Below are 21135 nucleotides of genomic sequence, written 5' to 3'. Positions count from 1 at the left end.
GATTGTATCCCTACTGAATTACTTCTAACTTCAGCATTTTAATTTAATTTTCAACAAAAAGTTGATGACAAGTCTTTAACTGGTTTGGAGTTTTATATTCTTATAAATTTCTCTGGTTCTGAAGCAATTTAATTAGGCTTGAAACAAGAGAAAATATTAATTATATTTTGTGATCGTCGAATTTTTAACAAATGATTATTTTTAGAGTCGTTCACCTTTTTTTGGTAGGGGGGGGGGAGTAGACGGTTTCTAAACCTGAAAGCACTTCAAACGGGATAAAAAGAACTGATTTGCTGACAGTTTGATTTGTTGCTTAAAATGTAAAATACTAACTGAAGAAGTTAACTATGTCTTCCGGATTCCTATCCTCCACAGGAAATAACAACAAAGACTAACAGTTCTACCAGGTCGACATAGACCAGGATTTGTCATGAAATCTGCCCTTAAAATGTATATTACGCCATGTAGCTCCAGAGCCACCTAGAGTAACAGACATGTGAGATAGTAGAATAAATTTGCATCTACATACTCCATTACCCTGCCAGAGCTCTTCTACTCTAAAGGGACATCTTATCTAAATATGGAATTTGATTTTGAGCACTCAACTATATTTCTCAAATAATTTTATTTATAATTTTTTGATATTGAAATATGTTCCCTTGCCTGCCTACAGGCAGGTACACAAATACTTTTTTTTTGGGAAATGGCTATAGTAAAAAAATATATCATTTGAAATAGAAGTTTCCATAATTTCTAAAAATTTGATTTTTCTTGGGGGGGGGGGGGCGAGGCTAGTAGACCCCCTCTTGCTCGCATCCTTGCCTTCCCTACGAAATTTCTTTAGTATATTTCACATAGTTAAACATTGCTTATGAAATATTGCTCAAACATCATTTGGTTTAATTGTTTACTTTTTCTCACATAAGGTAGGTCATATACACTTTTTAGATGGTAACACTTTATTTATTTTCAAACACTGGTAACTACAAAAAGAAACAGTAAAAAAAGTGATCCTTATTTTTAGATTTCTTGATCCTAAAAGTTCGGATGTTCTTGAGGAGGTGACCATCAAACATTTCCTTGGTGAGGCCATGATTATGAAGCAAGATTCACATAAGGTAATAATGCTCTTCTTCATTTCAAATATTATTCATTGTTCAAAAAACGCCATCTTTGCGGATGTTTCAATGTTCATTTCAAAGATTATAGATAATTTTTAAACTAATAACTAATAATAGATAAACGCCGTTTATCTTTTGGGATGTTGTTCCTTTCAGCCGACCCAGAACAAATGCCTGTTGTCTTTTAAAAAAGTTTAAGATATAGTGGAGAATAAAGAACGCATATTTTTGTTACTATAAATGCATCCTCTCAAAGTAAAATAACCCACTGAACCTTCCGATGTGCCCCCAGATTGCTATAAACCTCACTTGGTATAGATGGGACTCTAATAAGCTCTCGACTTCAAAATCTGGAGGAAATTTGAATTTGTAGTAGAATAGTTTTGTCGAAACCCGACGAATTAAAACTGCTTCCTCTTCCGTGTTAACACTAATTCTCTTCCTCTTCACTATGAATCTAGTCTCTGTTTTTACTCCCCCTGAGAGGGATATCTTAATAACTATTTCCTTTGCAGCTCATTCACAATATTTTTTGTCCTCGGCCTCTTATGAAACTATAAGTCTGGGAGCTTAGACAATGAAAGTCTAAATGTTTGTATGACTTTTTGTGCCATCGACTCTACAATATAATGGGAACAACCAAAGTCTTCCACGTATAGTTTGGACATGAACTGATGCTTCTTGATGTTAACTCAATATTGTCTGAAAAACTCAATGTTTTCTGTATTCATTTGAATATCTTCAACAAATTAGATTGAAGTCAAAACTTATTTTCAGTCCAGCCCCCTAACCCTCCTTGAGATTTCAATCGCTCCTGAAATAATTTTAAACTATTTTGAAAGACTTGGCACAAATGAATTCTTTTAGTTTATTTAGCTACATCCCCAGGGCCATATTCTAGTTCGTCTGGGGCCCGTAGTGGCCCTATTGAAATAAGGCTCTTAATATCAAGTATTAAGCTCAAACCTTCTAGAAATGTTGATGAAAAATTTGAACTAATTTTGAGGACACTATGCAATTTGATTCGATAAAGAAAACTGATTTTAAATTTTGACTTCAGGGGAGGGGATAAATTGATACACATTTACAGTGAGTTGACTGTAGTGGTAGTATTCTGATTATGCCTCCAACATCAGTTCCTTAAAGGAAAATTGTCGTTTCTGGATTGCCGGTTACTGCTCATGAAAAATGCAACCTGCTGTCTTCTATGTTTAGGAAGGAACATTTTCTGGAAGTGTTCACAGGCGGAAGTAGTCCCTGTCATAATGCAACTTGTGGCATTTGTAATTTCCAGTCTGAACACCAGCATGCATGCAGTGTGTTTTGATTTTGGTCAACATCTCTGAACATTTACCTAGCCATATAACATAATCCCATTTAACAATATTTAACGTAGTCCCAGTCATAGTCGCAATTTGTCGCGTTCGCGATTTCCAGTCTAATGCAGTCGCAGGTGCAGCAGCAGAGTTTTAGTGGTCATTAAAGTTTCAATTTAATACCTTTAATCGCACCTAAGATATTTAAGATTTGCCTTTTTGATAGCTTTTATTGACACATTGCAAACATTGTCTTTTGATTTAGCTCAACATCTCTCTCAAGGTTCCCTGAAGTTTCACCTTAACACCCTTATCCTTTGTGGACACACCCAGGATCGAACATTCCATTCTTTTGAATGATAAATCCTGCATGTAAATAATAAAAATTACGTAATTTATAAGCCATAGCCCGGGGGTTCTGGGAGACTTTTCCTCCCCCGAGGCAGAGTTGTTAGATCTTTTGACTATTTTGAACAAATATTTTCTTTAGGATTTTGATCTGTTTTGGGGAGGGGGTATCTAAACATAAGTATTAGGGGAGAGGCTGGCAGTCTTCCAATCGATTTCACCCTTAGTCGTCTCTAAGATAATGCTGATACATTCTTTTGACAACTAGCGCTCACATAGTTTGTTTTGGTGCTCCTCAACATTTTTCAACAAATATATGCCCCACCCCCTTTTATCTGAAGTGGCTCTGGAAAAAATTAATACTAAGAACACGTTGAAGCCTTATCGCTCTTACTATAAGCAACAAAGGGCGTCCTTCCAATTTTTTTTTTCGAATAAGATATTCAGGTAAGCTAACTCTTCTTTTTTCTTCTTTTTTTACTGGAAGGAACATCAGTTCCTCTTGTTATGCGATAGGGTTCACATCTCCCAATTTTAATCTATTGCCTCTTTAGTCAGGTTTTGATGATTAAAGGGTGATCGGAGGTATATTATTGTATCAAAAATACTTATTAACTGTTAGATTCGTGCTACATGTTTTTGCAGGTGGGATGGAGGGGTGTATAAATGAAACATAGTACATATTCTTTTTGCTGACTACGACAGGGTTTTCAACGATCACTCCTAAAAATAACTTTCTTCCTCCTAGTTTCTTACAACTCACCAGGAGTTTTCAACTTTATCAATTGGCATTGCTAAAAAAAGAATGACATTTTTTTCCATTTTTAAGCCATTTAATTTAAAAATAAAGGTTAGTGCCACACTTGGAAAGTAATGTAGTTAGTTGGTAAAGTAAAAAATAATTATTTTAAATCATTTTTTTTCTAGGATGCAGCTCTTATCTATGTGATTTCTGGTAGTCTTGTTGTAACACAAGCTGCTCCAGGAAAAGAAGACGCAACTATTTTTCATGTTCGTGTTGGTGAAGTGGCTGGTGGTCTGGCAATTCTTACAGGGGAACCTAGTGTGTTCACAGTGAAAACCAGTGGTCCAGCAATCTTGGCAACAGTGTCAAGAAAGTGCTTCGCAAGGTAACTGCTTATTCAAAAACTTCTTATTTTTCGTATGGTTTTATGGAAAATAAAATAAAAATAAATCTTCACACATCTTATCTCAGTCTTATATAATTTTATCCTCTTAGAGTCTGCACTCGAGGATTCAATTCAGCCATTTTTATTGAAACTCCAATTAGTCTTTAATGGGATTTAATATTATGTGCTTAGTAAAATGTATCTTATTTCGAAATAGTAATTATATTCTTTAAAATGTATATATCTGTCTCTTTCGGAATGATCTGTGATTACTCGTTTATATATCATCAACCTTTAGCTCAAATTATTCATGAAAAAAGGTTTATATTTTGGGGAACGTCTGGCTTTTCCCTTGTTGCGATTACGTTTTGATTAATTTGTTATCTATTGACTAATCTTTTCATGTCTTTGAGATTATTACAATGTCAGGTGTAAATGATTTTTGAGATCAAATAAGCTGGTCATTCCAACTATCCAAAGTCTCTTTTGAAAAGCATGAAATTCCGTGTTTCTTTAGGTTTATTGTAGGTAGGTTCCCGTGTAGCACAGTGTTGGACAGTGTATGGTTAGAAAAGATGCTAAATTTGATTGTCTAGTTGTACTGAAGATTGAACTCTTTTTTAGAAACAATCTCGATTTCTCAGATTGAGTTAATTTTCAGTAATTTTTCCAAATCAATTTATTTATACATTTAGAATCAAAATGAAATCCTGTTTTTTTTTAGGAATGCATTAGACTATGCTATCTTTTTTTCGCATTATGTTATGTGCGCGTTTTTTGGTATCTTTTGATAAAGTTTGCTCTTTACTTTAACTCTCAGGTACGAACTGTTTAAACATTGTAATGGCTGGATGAAATCAATGGTTGAAAGATTGAAATAGTTTTTAGGAATAGAAATTTGCAGAATTCTTTTTTTTGAAAAATTACAAATTTTTAAGAAAGAAGCTTTTTAAGATAGAAATAGTTTATTACTCTTGTACCAATCCTTCCTGTATTACATTTATCTACATTTATTAACTTTTGTCTAAATAAAAAAATCTCTAAGTTTGTTTTATTAAAATGTTGCTTTAGCTTTGTGGTAGCATACTCAGTAACAGAATTATGCTGCCAATTTTTAAGATTTAGATTGCATTTATATTATTTTTGTATTAATTTATTTTCACTTTGATTTATTTTATATTAATCATATGTTATATCTGTATGTAAAATTTTTTTGAATATATTAATCATTCTGTCATATAATTTTCTTACGTGGTTGACCAGCAGCTTGCTATACAGTTCTGACTTACACAATTCTTTCTGAAAACTGAAAAAAAGCCTTTGAAAAGGTTGCTTAATCGTTAAAATTATTCATTTTCTTTTTTTTAGTTCTCTCTATCTTACTTGCTATCTATTATTCACACATAATTTATCTTACTTTCTTGATTGCTTGCTAATTTACTTATTTTTACTTAATAACTAGTATTTGAGAAGCTCGAAGCTCTTGAAAACTGAATAGATGGTAAAAAAAAGACAAAGAATTAAGTTACAGACATAAGGTGCCAAGTAGTCTAAGAAGGTGTAGTTGCCTTTAAGAATCAATAAATTTATAATATTTGAACACGGGTGATAGAATGTATTGGACTTAGATAATTTGTGCTATTTATTTGCACATAAGAGGTGTGGTGGGGGTAAAGTATAGTAGGTGTGCTTGCAAAGTGTGTTAGCCACAATTATTCTGCGTATTATGAAGTAAGAACTGTTTTCTAACTTCACGCTGTCAAAATACATTATTCTAACCCACCCCTAATATGGAAAGATATAGCTCCAACTGTGCAAGTCCAATGTGTTCTTTTACCTGTCACTTGCCGTTGTAGCTATTAAACCAGTTTGCTCAGGTTTTATAGAGCGTAATTTTTTAGGGTTCTTCGTTTAATTAACGAGTACCTAAACTTGTCCTCTAGCCTATGTTTATTTAATTTACGGAATTAATTAGGTAATTATAAATTATTCAGTTAATTTGTTTTACTTACATATGCAAACATCGTAAAAAAAAATGGGCAAGTTAAATTCATTTTAACATAAAAAATCCCTTTGCATCGGATATGCCTTCCCCTACCCCCCCCCCCCCCGACAAATTCCTCTGCCAAAATTCCTACTCATATTTAAAATTATAATAGTAGTTTTAAATTTAAAAGGTGTTGTTGAATACCAAATTTGGAGAGTTCACAAAAAAAAAAGTTTTTTTTTTCAATTCTGGAAGTGTAGGCTACTAGATGACAGAATTCCTAGTCAACTAACCCGTTAATCAAATGTCCAGAAAATGCAGTAAAAAATGCCGTCATTTACTTGTATCGAGGGGTGATTAATTTTAATCAGCTTGAAAAGTATTAAGATAGACTTGGAGGGGGGGGGGTATGCCTAAAACCTTCCTATGACTGCATTCAAAACTTGGTCGAGTTTCTTGGCGATCAAGCGAACAGTATGGTAATGCATAAGCGACAGACAGAGGGACAGACACATCTTTGACTGTTCATGTAAAATATGAAAGGTCAGTAATCTGATGCTCAAATGGATAGCGCTGATATTCAATATAGTACAACAATTTAATGAAAATGTAAAAAAAAACATAAAAAATTATGTTGAATAATGAACTATAATAATAATAGTTGTTATATAAATTGTTACATATGAATAATAGCAGCATTGATTGTAGTCGAAAATAAGAAAAAAAAATTATTTTAGAAACTTTGAAATTCAGTATTAATGTTGTTCTGAAACGCTGTTATAATTTCCTTAGTACCAGTTATATACTTCTCCTTATTCTAGCGTCGCCAAACGAAACCCGAAGGTCTTTCTTTACGTCGCAAGGACAGTAATAGCGCGTCTTTCGCCTTTTGTCCGCCAGCTTGACTTCGCGCTTGATTGGCATTTGTTAGAGTCTGGGCTTGCTCTTTTCCGCCAAGGCGACGAGGCCGACTCCACATTTGTCGTGCTGAGTGGTCGCCTTCGCTCGGTAGCTGCTCAGTCTGATGGTAAAAAGGAGTTAATTGGGGAATATGGAAAAGGTGATCTAGTAGGAATTGTGGAATTTATTAACGAGGTTAGTTATACTTTGTATATTTACTGTTAAAAGATTTACACAGGACATATACATATTTCTATGCATATTTGCATAACTGGTTAAGTTACGTTTCTCAAGTATTACATTTAACACTTTAACGAGTCTGTTTGAATGAGGCCAACATATAAAATGATTATTATCACCGTCCAAAATCTTCACAATCATTACAATCAAAATCATTACAATCATCACGCATCTAAAACATCACAGTATGAGTAAGCTATTGAATAACTTAAATACGGAATGTTGATTCAAGTTTTAATCAAGTGTGAAGGGGGTTTCTACGAATTTTTTCATCTTTATCAGAAAGAAATTTTGTAGAAAATACAAAATTTTTTTTTTGTATTTCTATTTACTCATATATATATATATATATATATATATATATATATATATATATATATATATATATATATATATATATATATATATATATATATATATATATATATATATATATATATATATATATAAGACTATTTCTTTATTTATAACATTATTATTTAGTTTTTTCTCTCTTTTTAATCACTAGTTTATTATATCCGGAAATTCTATTTCAGTGCTTTTATTTTCACTTTTTGGAAACATAGCATAAGCTTATGGTTTAAAACTATATTGAGTCTACTTGGCAACTGTGCATTTGACAAAAAAATTGCTTCGTATCGTAAAATCTGGTGAAGTTTTAAGTTAATCCGGTATGAAAGTTTCCGCGGCGTAATGCGAAATCTCAGTTGTAGTTCAGTCGACCGTAATTTGATTAAATGTTGTTCACATTAGTATAATCTACTTTCAGTAATTATACTGACTGACCGAAATTGCATAAAAGCGCATTTGTCATGTGACTGGTCAAGTCTCTGTTTTTTAAGATTTTCGTATTTGTTTTGTCGTGGGATGCCTGTTTGGCTTCTGATCTTTTATTCTCCAATAGTCACTTATTTATTTCCTATATCTTTTTAATTGTTTCTGTTTTACATGGTAATTTAATTTTATAGTTTATATAGAAACTATTTTATATTTTGTATTTGTGTTTATATATACATCATTGCATATTCAAAGATTTTTGTATTTTTATTCGTTTTTCAGTCCTTTATTTTTATTTACACTCGTTTTACTTTGTTTGATTAGACTATTTATACGCTTGAATTAGTGGCAGAGGTAAAAAATCCCATTACTTGAAATGATATGTCGAATGCACTAAAATCAAGTGGCTTTTTGCTGTTTCGAGCTGGTAGTGGTAATAGTATTAGTAGTTTCAAGGTATTTTTAGGAGGATGGTGAACTACCCAAAAGTTACTTTTGCATACTACCACTTCTAATGTTATTACTGTTACTTCTATCATTGCTGCTACTATTACTACCATTACTGCATAGGCTAAGGGTATTGGGAGGGATACGCTGATTTAAATCAAACCATATGATTTTCCTACACGTTGTCAAAAGGGGACATTATTAATTTCTCAGAAACAGCTTGGACTGTCAAGTTGAAATTTTCTGGGTATCTTAAGAAGGATTTTCAAAGAGCAAAAAGGCATTATGTGTATACTGCTGCTATTAAAACTGTAACAGCTATTAATGGAACAGCTTACGCAATTAAGTTGCAACTTTCATAGCTTTTTCAGGATAATGGGGGGGGGGGGGGAGAGTGAACTAATTAAAGGTGCTATGTGGATAGTGTTTCTACTACGACTAGTACTGCTGATGACAGTAGGAATATTACTACTACTAAGGCTAAAAGTATTAAATTGAAAAATTCATATAATGGTGATGGGGATGTTTAACTAAATTAAAATACTGTTTGCCTACATATTGCCAAAAGGGCGTACAAGGAATGCTCAGGAATAGCTTGTAGCATTAATTTGAAACCCGTTAGATATGTTGAGGGAGGTGGAGAGCGATTGGAAAGGCACAATATGCATGCTGCTACTAGTGCTGAGGGTATAGAGGCAAAACTTCCAGAAAATAATGAGGGTAATGTTGAACTAAATCAAAACACGCTCACCGTATGCATGGATGCTATCAAAAGGACAAATTTACAGTGTACTAGGAACGGCTTTGAGCATTAAGTTTTGACCTTAAAGGCTTATTGAGGGGGGGGGGGGGGGGTTGAACCAACCAAAAGGCAATTCGTGCATGCAACTACTACTGCTACTACTATTACAATACTTTTACTATCATTATTCTACTATTGTTACAACTACTTCCTCTAAGACAAAGAGTATTGATATGAAACTTTGAGGGAATGTTAAGGGGAGTATTAAACTACATCAAACACACCGTATGCATGCATGTTATCAAAAGGGCGTATCAGCAGTGAATGAGAAATTGCTTAAAGAATTCTGCAGAATTTGCGGTAAGCTAATGTCTTCCATTAAAGTTCCAGTAAACTGCACTAAAAAGAATCAGAAATCAAAATAACTCAAATAATTAATAAATTGTACAACAGAATATTAAATAACTTGTCAAATAATATTCCCAATGCCAACAAACGAATTAATATGATATAACATTAAAAAAAGAAAAAAAATGTTTTTGTTTGCAGTCCAAGCGAAATACAACGGTAATGGCAGTACGTGACACCGAACTTACCAGTCTACCTCATGGATTGCTCAACTATATAAAATTAAAGCATCCGTCGGTCATTCTGCGACTCATAAATGTTTTGTTCCGCAAAATTGCCGGTAAGCTAATATTCTTTATTAAGAGCGAAATCTTATTGTTTCAACTGATTAGGTTAAATTATATATATATATATATATATATATATATATATATATATATATATATATATATATATATATATATATATATAATGTATATAATTTGATGTAAACTTCTCCATACGTGAAAATCTTTAATTTTTCCACCTAAGTGTGACAAATATGACAACGTTTTTGCAATGGTGATGTAATCTAGAGGCCAGAATATCTCAGGATACAAATTTTTCCGAATACTGTATCTTTTGAAAGATATTTGATTGTTTAAGCAAGTCCGATGTCTAACGCCGACTGACTACAAAGCTCCAAACTTCTGGTTTTTTTTGTAAGGTTTTTGAATTGTTGTAATCCCTTGTTAAAATATAGAAAGTATTTTTGCAATTAGCAGTTTTTGAGGCTTAATTAATTTAGTGTCCGATTTCAACTAAACTTCAAACTTTTGGTTTTGTTTTTAAGGTTTTTGGATTGTTGTAATCCCTTGTTAAAATATTTACAAACAGTTTTGAAATTACCATTTTTTTGCTCTTTACGCAATTTAATGTCTTGTCATTCCCTAGTCTATTCAAAGATATTTGATTATCACAGAAAGTCCGATTTCTAATAACAATTTCTACTAAGTTTCAAACTTTAGTTTTCTTTTTTAAGGTTTTGGAATTGTTGTAATCGTTTGTTAAAGTAAAGACAAACATTTTGTTATAAAAACTAGTTTTATATTTTTTAGGCAATTTAACGTCTTCATACTAAGTTTATTCAAAAATATTTTATTATTGCAGCAAGTCTGAACTCTAAACGATTTCCACTAAGATTCAAACTTTTGGTTTTCAATTTAAGGTTTTGGAATTGTTGTGATCCCTTGTCAAAATCTTTAAAATAATTTTGCAATTATCAGTTTTTTGCTCATTAAGCAATCTAATGTCTGTTCAGACTGAAGTCTATTCAAAGATATTTGATTATTACAGTAAGTTTGGTTTCTAAGAACGATTACTACTAAGCCGCAAACTTTTTGTTTTCTTTTTTCTAACCATGTGTGTCTGCTCCTCAGTTTCATTTTTGACTCGCTCAGATTGATGGAACTGCCATAACACACACACACACACATATATATATATATATATATATATATATATATATATATATATATATATATATACTAGCTGTTGGGGTGGCGCTTCGCGCCACCCCAACACCTAGTTGGTGGGGGCGCTTCGCGCCCCCCCCCAAGCCCCCCCGCGCGCGTAAGTCGTTACGCGCCATAATAGTTACGCGCCATTGTAGTTGTGTCCCTATGTCCCACCTGTGAATATAGATATATATATATATATATGGTTTTAACTACGTAAAACTTGCGAATATACAACATTCTTTGCTGTCCCATTGTCTTTGCATATAAATAGATTGTCAGGTTATCCCCCTGTTTCCCCCGGTGTCCCCGTTGTAGTTGTGTCCCTGTGTCCCGGTCGTCATTTATATTCCCTGTGTCCCGGGTCCCGGTCATCATTTGTATCCCGGTGTCCCGGTCTGTATATACATTCGTTTTTTAGTTTTGTTTTTCTCCTTTATTTTTTTCCTTTTTTTTCTTTTTTAGCTTATTTAGATTTTTAGATTTTTTAGTTTTTTTTATTAGTTTTTAGTTTTTATTTCTTTTTAGTTTTTTTGTCCCGGTCGTCATTTATATCCCCCTGTTTCCCCCGGTGTCCCCGTTGTAGTTGTGTCCCTGTGTCCCGGTCGTTATTTATATTCCCTGTGTCCCGGTCGTCATTTGTATCCCGGTGTACCGGTCTGTATATACATTCGTTTTTTAGTTTTGTTTTTCTCCTTTATTTTTTTCCTTTTTTTTTCTTTTTTAGTTTATTTAGATTTTTAGATTTTTTAGTTTTTTTATTAGTTTTTAGTTTTTTTTTTCTTTTTAGTTTTTTTGTAGTTTTTACCTTCTTTTTAGTTTTGTTAATTTTTTTTTTTACTTGTGTCCTGGTCGTCATTTATACTCCCTGTGTCCCGGTGCTTTGTTGATTGCTAATCGAACATTCCTTTTGTCCTGGTCGCTTTCTCTTTGAGTGTCGTCATTTATTTTTTTCTTTTTTAGTTCTTTTAGTTTTTACCTTTTTTAGTTTTTTTTTAGTTTTTAGTTTTTTTAGTTTTTTACCTTTTTTTAGTTTTTTTAGTTTTTTAGCTTTTTTATTTTTTTTATTAGTTTTTAGTTTTTTTGTAGTTTTTGCCTTTTTTTTTAGTTTTTTGTCCTGGTCGCTTTCTCTTTGAGTGTCGTCATTTATTAGTTTTTTCCTTTTTTTTTTAGTTTTTTATTGGTTTTTACCTTTATTTTAGCTTATTTTTCAGTTTTTTCCTTTTTTTTAGTTTTTTTTTATTTTTTATTTTTTTTAGTTTTTTACCTTTTTTTAGTTTTTTTAGTTTTTTTAGTTTTTTAGCTTTTTTACTTTTTTTATTAGTTTTTAGTTTTTTTTTGTAGTTTTTGCCTTTTTTAGTTTTTTCAGTTTTTTTTTTAGTTTTTTATTGGTTTTTACCTTTATAGTTTTTTTAGTTTTTTAGCTTTTTTATTTTTTTTATTAGTTTTTAGTTTTTTTTGTAGCTTTTGCCTTTTTTTAGTTTTTTCAGTTTTGACGTCACCTAATCCAGTTTTTTCAGGTGACGTCACCTGACACATCCATCCACACATCCATCCATCCATCCATCCACAGACAACTTATTTTTATATATATAGATATATCTTCTATATATATAAAAATAAGTTGTCTGTCTGTGGATCTGTGGATCAGGTGACGTCATGTTTCTGTGTCGGCTGACGTCATGAAATTAGTTGTCGTCATTTTTGCTTTGACGGTGAAGTCATTAATGGTATTTAAGACATATATGTTCACGTAGAAATCTATTAATGTTTAAGTTTAAAATGACTGATGAACTTACAATGGCAAAAGCCGATGAAGATGCTCAAAGAGTCTATGCCAAAAAACTTGCTGCTGATAGAGAAAGTCAGAAAAGAAAGCGTGCCGAGGAATCAAAAGAACGGCAAGGAAACAGGCTTGAGGCTAAAGAACGCAAAACCGCGCAGTTAGATGAAGATCCACCTGGACAGCGAGAGTCAAAACATATCAAAACTGAAAATGATAGCGATGATGATTGGGTTTGGGATTTTGACTTGGATAAGGGCATCAATGCCTATAAGATTTTAGTTAAAAAAACAAAGGTTCGGCGATATGTATTTCATAGTGAAGCTGAAAAATAAAGAAGAAAAAGAAAACTGAAAAAAGAAAAAAATGTAAAAAACTAAAAAATACTAAAAAGAAAAAACACTCAAAGAGAAATTACAGACCGGGACACAAATGACGACCGGGACAGAGGGAATATAAATAACGACCGGGACACAGGGAATATAAATGACGACCAGGACACAGGTATTTAAGAATATCGTTCAAAGACAAATTTTTAATTGTATGAAGACCGTTGAAAGAGAAATTTCTAATTGTAAAATGACTGAAGAACCTACAATGGCAAGAAGAAAAAGAAAACTGAAAAAAGAAAAAATGTAAAAAACTAAAAAATACTAAAAAGAAAAAACACTCAAAGAGAAATTACAGACCGGGACACAAATGACGACCGGGACAGAGGGAATATAAATAACGACCGGGACACTCAAAGAGAAATTACAGACTGGGATACCGGGGCACAAATGACGACCGGGACACAGGGAATATAAATGACGACCAGGACACAGGTATTTAAGAATATCGTTCAAAGAAAAATTTTTCATTGTAAGAAGACCGTTGAAAGAGAAATTTCTAATTGTAAAATGACTGAAGAACCTACAATGGCAACACCCGAGGAAGCTGCTCAAAACGAATGTATTCAAGCCGAAGTAGCTGAGTTGGTAAAGCGTTATGTTTCAGGTTCTAGGTCCGAGAGGCTCCAGGTTTGAACCTTGGCTTTAGCATAAATACAAAAGAAGAAAAAAACTAAAAAAGGTAAAAACTACAAAAAAACTAAAAAGAAAATATATATATATATATATATATATATATATATATATATATATATATATATATATATATATTTATATATATATTATATATATATATATATATATATATATATCTTCTATATATATAAAAATAAGTTGTCTGTCTGTGTAACGATGACTCTGGTCAAACATTTTCAGATCAATTGCTGGCAATTGGAAACGGAAAGCTCCCAGTAGTGGGAAAGCCAAGAATGTTGTATATTCGCAATTTTTACGTAGTTTGAAACACATATATAAATCTATCTATATTCACAGGTGGGACACAGGGACACAACTACAATGGCGCGTAACTAATATGGCGCGTAACGACTTACGCGCGCGGGGGGGCTTGGGGGGGCGCGAAGCTCCCCACCAACTAGGTGTTGGGGTGGCGCGAAGCGCCACCCCAACAGCTAGTATATATATATAATATATATATACTAGCTGTTGGGGTGGCGCTTCGCGCCCCCCCAAGCCCCCCCGCGCGCGTAAGTCGTTACGCGCCATATTAGTTACGCGCCATTGTAGTTGTGTCCTTGTGTCCCACCTGTGAATAGATATATATATATATATATATATATATATATATATATATATATATATATATATATATATATATATATATATATATATATTATATATATATATATATATATATATATATATATATATATATATATATATATATATATATATATATATATTATATATATATATATATATATATATATATATATATATATATATATATATATATATATATATATATATATATATATATATATATATATATATATATATATATATATATATATATATATGTTTTTAACTACGTAAAACGTGCGAACATACAACATTCTTCGCTGTCCCATTGTCTGTGCATATAAATAGATTGTCAGGTTTACTGACTCTTGAACATGCAACATATAATTGTCCATGGGAAAAACAATCCGTATTCAGATCTATACCTCATTATTCTAATGATGTGTCCCTGTGTCCCGGTCGTCATTTATATTCCCTGTATCCCGGTTGTCATTTGTGTCCCGGTGTCCCAGTTTGTAATATCTCTTTGAGTGTCCCGGTCGTCATTTATATTCCCTGTGTCCCGGTGTCCCGGTCGTCATTTGTGTCCCGGTGTCCCGGTCTGTAATTTCTATTCGAACAATCCCTGTGTCCCGGTCGTCATTTATATATCCCGCCTTTGCCCCCGGCGTCCCCGTTGTAGTTGTGTCCCTGTGTCCCGGTCGTCATTTATATTCCCCGTGTCCTGGTCGTGATTTGTGTCCGGGTGTCCCAGTCTGTAATTTCTCTTTGAGGTTCCCGGTCGTCATTTATATTCCCTGTGTCCCGGTCGTCATTTGTGTCCCGGTGTCCCGGTATGTAATTTCATCAGTTCACAAACATGACGTCAGTCGTTGTCATTTATATTCCCTGTGTCCCGGTCGTCATTTGTGTCCTGGTGCTTTGTTGATGGTGATTGCTAATCGAACATTCCTTGTGTCCCGGTCGCTTTCTCTTTGAGTGTCCCGGTCGTCATTTATGTTCCCTATGTCCCGGTCGTCATTTGTGTCCCGATGTCCCGGTCTGTAATTTCGTCGATCGAAAACATGACGTCAGTCAACACAGAAACATGACGTCACCTGACAGATCCACAGACAGACAACTTATTTTTATATATATACTAGCTGTTGGGGTGGCGCTTCGCGCCACCCCAACACCTAGTTGGTGGGGGCGCTTCGCGCCCCCCAAGCCCTCCGCGCGCGTAAGTCGTTACGCGCCATAATAGTTACGCGCCATTGTAGTGGTGTCCCTATGTCCCACCTGTGAATATAGATAGATATATATATATATATATATAAATATATATATATATATATATATATATATATATATATATATATATATATAATATATATATATATATATATATATATATATATATATATATATATATATATATATATATATATATATATATATATATATATATATATATATATATATATATATATATATATATATGGTTTTAACTACGTAAAACTTGCGAATATACAACATTCTTTGCTGTCCCATTGTCTTTGCATATAAATAGATTGTCAGGTTTACGACTCTTGAACATGCAACATATAATGGTCCATGGGAAAACAATCTGTATTCAGATCTATACCTCATGATTCTAATGATTGCCCTTGAGCTTTGTTGATGGTGATTGCTAATCGACCATTCCCTGTCCCGGTGTCCCGGTCGTCATTTATATCCCCCTGTTTCCCCCGGTGTCCCCGTTGTAGTTGTGTCCCTGTGTCCCGGTCGTCATTTATATTCCCTGTGTCCCGGTCGTCATTTGTATCCCGGTGTCCCGGTCTGTATGTACATTCGTTTTTTAGTTTTGTTTTTCTCCTTTATTTTTTTCCTTTTTTTTCTTTTTTAGTTTATTTAGATTTTAGATTTTTTAGTTTTTTTATTAGTTTTTAGTTTTTTTTTCTTTTTTTTTTGTAGTTTTTACCTTCTTTTTAGTTTTGTTAGTTTTTTTTTTTACTTATGTCCTGGTCGTCATTTATACTCCCTGTGTCCCGGTGCTTTGTTGATTGGTAATCGAACATTCCTTTTGTCCTGGTCGCTTTCTCTTTGAGTGTCGTCATTTATTTTTTTCTTTTTTAGTTCTTTTAGTTTTTACCTTTTTTAGTTTTTTTAGTTTTTTAGATGAAAATTTTTTTTAGTTTTTTCCTTTTTTTCTTTTTAGTTTTTTATTGGTTTTTACCTTTATTTTAGCTTATTTTTCAGTTTTTTTTCCTTTATTTAGTTTTTTTTATTTTCTATTTTTTTTTAGTTTTTTACCTTTTTTTAGTTTTTTTAGTTTTTTTAGTTTTTTTACTTTTTTTTATTAGTTTTTAGTTTTTTTTGTAGTTTTTGCCTTTTTTTAGTTTTTTCATTTTTTTTTTAGTTTTTTATTGGTTTTTACCTTTATTTTAGCTTATTTTTCAGTTTTTTCCTTTTTTTTAGTTTTTTTTTAGTTTTTAGTTTTTTAGTTTTTTACCTTTTTAGTTTTTTTAGTTTTTTTAGTTTTTTAGCTTTTTTATTTTTTTTATTAGTTTTTAGTTTTTTTTGTAGTTTTTAATAGATTGTCAGGTTTACCGACTCTTGAAGATGCAACGCTTAATGGTCCATGGGAAAACAATCCGTATTCAGATCTATACCTCATGATTCTATTGATTGCCCTTGAGCTTTGTTGATGGTGATTGCTAATCGACCATTTCCTTTGTTGCCGTCGTCATTTATATATCTCCCTGTGCCCCCGGCGTCCCCGTTGTAGTTGTGTCCCCTGTGTCCGGGTCGTCATTTATATTCCCTGTGTCCCCGTCGTCATTTGTATCCCGGTGTCCCAGTCTGTGATTTCTATTTGAGTGTCCCGGGCGTCATTTATATTCGTCAGGATATTGTAGGGCATCGTAGCATCGATGAGTTTAAGCAATTCTTGTCAACTGATTGTTTCGCCTATAAAGAATATTATCTCGAGGTAAGAACTGATCACCGACCACAACGATTGCCACTTTGTTGATAGTTGCGTATCAGGAGGCATCAATTCGATTGCTGTTTTTAAGCAGAAGCACTAAATTATTATTTTTGTGGAAAAGATATAAATATATATATATATATTTTTTCTTTTTAGTTTTTTTGTAGTGTTTACCTTTTTAGTTTTTTTCTTCTTTTGTATTAATGCTAAAGCCAAGGTTCAAACCTGGAGCCTCTCGGACATAGAACCTGAAACATAATGCTTTACCAACTCAGCTACTTCGGCGTGAATACATTCGTTTTGAGCAGCTTCCTCGGGTGTTGTCATTGTTGTCCTGGTCGTCATTTATATTGCCTGTGTCCCGGTCGTCATTTGTGTCCCGGTATCCCAGTCTGTAAATTCTCCTTGAGTGTCCCGGTCGTTATTTATATTCCCTCTGTCCCGGTCGTCATTTGTGTCCCGGTCTGTAGTTTCTCTTTGAGTGTTTTTTCTTTTTAGTATTTTTTTAGTTTTTACATTTTTTCTTTTTTCAGTTTTCTTTTTCTTCTTTATTTTTCAGCTTCACTATGAAATACATATCGCCGAACCTTTGTTTTTTTTAACTAAAATCTGGTAGGCATTGATGACCTTATCCAAGTCAAGATCCCAAACCCAATCATCATCGCTATCATTTTCAGTTTTGATATGTTTTGACTCTCGCTGTCCAGGTGGATCTTCATCTAACTGCGCGGTTTTGCGTTCTTTAGCCTCAAGCCTGTTTCCTTGCTGTTTTTTTGATTCCTCGGCACGCTTTCTTTTCTGACTTTCTCTATCAGCAGCAAGTTTTTTGGCATAGACTCTTTGAGCATCTTCATCGGCTTTTGCCATTGTAAGTTCATCAGTCATTTTAAACTTAAACATTAATAGATTTCTACGTGTCATTCTAACATTGATGTTAGAAAAAAATTTTACGTACCAAGCATGCAAACACTCGACAATTTATAATAAAACTCAAATTATAAATATCTGTTATAAGGTTTTCGAATTACTTTAATCTATTGTCAAATATATAGAAATATTTATGCAATTACCAGTTTCTACATTTTTAGTTTCAGTTTGCTTTTCAGTTTAGTTTCATTTTTATATATATTTAAGATATAATCTGGCGTAACGGACAGACAACTTATTTTTATATATATAGAAGATAGATTTTTATATATATAGATACAGTTTCTTCTTTAGTTTTTTTTCTTTTTTAGTTTTTTCTTTTTTTAGTTTCTTCTTTTTATTGATTTGTTTTCTTCAATTTCTCAATGTTCATTCTAACATTGACACTTGGAAAAATCTTTACGTGCCAAGCATGCTAAAGCTCCAACAATTTAAATTAAACCTCAAATTTGGGGTATCTGTTTTAAGGTTTTCGAATTACTTTAATCTATTGTCAAAATATATTGAAATATTTGTGCAATTCCCAGTTTTTTTTTAGTTTTTTCTTTTTTTAGTTTTTAGCTTTTTTAGTTTTTTTTTAGTTTTTTTATCTTTTTATTTTTTTACGTTTTTTCTTTTTAGGTTTTTTCTTTTTTTAATTTTTTTAATTTTTAATTTTTTTTTTTAGTTTTTTCTCTTAGTTTTTTTTTAGTTTTTTACCATTTTTCTTTTTCGAATTACTTTTATCTATTGTCAAAATATTTCGAAATATTTATGCAATTTCCAGTTTTTACATTCTAGTTTTTCAGTTTTTTTTTTAGTTTTTTTTCTTTTTCAGTTTTTAGTTTTTATTAGTTTTTAGTTTTTTTTCTTTTTAGTTTTTTTTTGTAGTTTTACCTTTTTTTTTTTAGTTTTTTTTAGTTTTTTTTTCAGTATTTTCTTTTTAGTTTTTTTTTGTAGTTTTTACCTTTTTTAGTTTTTTTCATCTTTTGTATTAATGCTAAAGCCAAGGTTCGAACCTGGAACCTCTCGGACCTAGAACCTGGAACATAATGCTTTACCAACTCCAGCTACTCTTCGGCTTGAATACATTCTTTTTTGAATTGGTATATGATGAAATAATTCAGACGTCATATGTGGACAAACACAACGTCAGTCGACAGACAGACACACAAACAAACGACTTATTTTTTATATATATAGATTTTTAACTACGTAAAACTTGCGAATATACAACATTCTTTGCTGTCACATTGTCTGTCCATATAAATAGATTGTCAGGTTTTCATTTATATTCCCTCTGTCCCGGTCGTCATTTGTGTCCCGGTCTGTAATTTCTCTTTGAGTGTTTTTTCTTTTTAGTTTTTTACCTTTTCTCTTTTTTCAGTTTTCTTTTTCTTCTTTATTTTTCAGCGTCACTATGAAATATATATCGCCGAACCTTTGTTTTTTTTAAACTAAAATCTGGTAGGCATTGATGACCTTATCCAAGTCAAAATTCCAAACCCAATCATCATCGCTATCATTTTCAGTTTTGATATGTTTTGACTCTCGCTGTCCAGGTGGATTTTCATCTAACTGCGCGGTTTTGCGTTCTTTAGCCGCAAGCCTGTTTTCATGCTGTTCTTGTGACTCCTCGGCACGCTTTCCTTTCTTACTTTCTCTATCAACCGCAAGCCTGTTTTCATGCTGTTCTTGTGATTCCTCGGCACGCTTTCTTTTCTTACTTTCTCTATCAGCCGCAAGTCTTCTGGCATAGACTCTTTGAGCAGCTTCCTTGGTTGTTGCCATTGTAGGTTCTTCAGTCATTTTACAATTCAAAATTTCTCTTTCAACGATCTTCTTACAATTAAAAATTTGTCTTTGAACGATTTTCTTAAATACTTATAATGACGTCATATACTAAGCATCGTCATAACAAACATGACAGCTCAATCCTTATAATGACGTCAGTCGACAGACAGACAAACAACTTATTTATATATATATAGAAGATATATAAATCTATATATATAAAAATAAGTTGTTTGTCTGTCTGTCGACTGACGTCATGTTTGTGTGTCGACTGACGTCATGTTTGTCGACTGACGTCATTAATATTTGTCGACAACATTAATATTTCTGTTAACAATATTTCTGTAATATTTCATAACAACATTATAATTGTCGACTGACGTCATTATAAGGATTGAGCTGTATGTTGTCATGAAGTTGTTTGTCGTCTGACGTCATGTTTGTCGACTAACAAAACTACAGACCGGGACACCGGGACACAAATGACGTGTTATGTCTGTTATAACGTAATAGAGGCAACAATCTTGACAGGGCCTTTTGAGGGTGAGGCTTTTCTTATTCCACGCATTCTCATGATTCCAATGGATCTGCCTTTTCAACCTAAAAGATTGCAATTCCTAATTTGACTAGCATATTTAGTTTTCAGTCCAGAACCACTAAAGCTATTATGTAAATATCAAAAATATTTATGTTGTCTGAGCAATAATTTTTAGTTTTTATTTCAAAATAGAAAATTACCTGACAATTTTAGAATTATATCTATCTATATATATGGATATTCCCTGTGGATTCAGGGAATCAGGGTGGATTCCCTGAATCCACCGGATACAACATTAACAGCTTTTTTTTCGCTTTGCAAAAATGATTCTTTTGCAAAAAAACTGCTGTATACTGAAGAGCCTTCGTATTACACGTGGAATACTAAAAATAAAGTATTTGAACGTCGAAAACAGGGTAAGTCAGTCGACGGCCAACCTACCATCTTCAAAGATACCACGATAGGAAGACTCTACACCGTTCACCCCAATCAACATGAATGCTTCTTTCTACGCCTGCTTTTGGTGAATGTACCCGGTCCGACATCCTTTGAGTATTTGAGAACTGTAAACGGTACTATACATGACACTTACCGTAGTGCATTCCAAGCTCTGAATTTATTGGAGAATGACCAACACTGGGATAA

At 32.7% G+C, this 21135-nt stretch overlaps 1 protein-coding gene and 1 long non-coding RNA gene across 5 annotated transcripts in view; one reads left to right on the top strand and one right to left on the bottom strand.

Moving 5' to 3' along the window:
* Positions 1–21135, top strand: part of LOC136033137 (neuropathy target esterase sws-like) — a 201282-nt gene that overhangs the window by 74727 nt on the left and 105420 nt on the right. For all 4 annotated transcript variants that reach the window (XM_065713787.1, XM_065713796.1, XM_065713805.1 and 1 more), the window contains exons 11-14: positions 1025–1118; positions 3713–3915; positions 6724–6997; positions 9558–9696. In XM_065713787.1, the coding sequence (XP_065569859.1) occupies positions 1025–1118; positions 3713–3915; positions 6724–6997; positions 9558–9696 (710 nt within the window). The remainder of the gene's footprint in view (positions 1–1024; positions 1119–3712; positions 3916–6723; positions 6998–9557; positions 9697–21135) is intronic.
* LOC136033165 (uncharacterized) overlaps positions 11104–21135 on the bottom strand; it is a 73144-nt gene continuing 63112 nt past the window's right edge. Inside the window, exon 2 of the long non-coding RNA XR_010618869.1 lies at positions 11104–12119. This is a non-coding gene — a long non-coding RNA (uncharacterized LOC136033165). The remainder of the gene's footprint in view (positions 12120–21135) is intronic.

The sequence above is a fragment of the Artemia franciscana genome, chromosome 1 (genome assembly GCF_032884065.1).
Source record: "Artemia franciscana chromosome 1, ASM3288406v1, whole genome shotgun sequence".
Lineage (NCBI taxonomy): Eukaryota > Metazoa > Arthropoda > Branchiopoda > Anostraca > Artemiidae > Artemia > Artemia franciscana.
The sequence above is the reverse complement of the archived record's forward strand: the minus strand, read 5'-3'. Positions and strand labels throughout refer to the sequence as shown.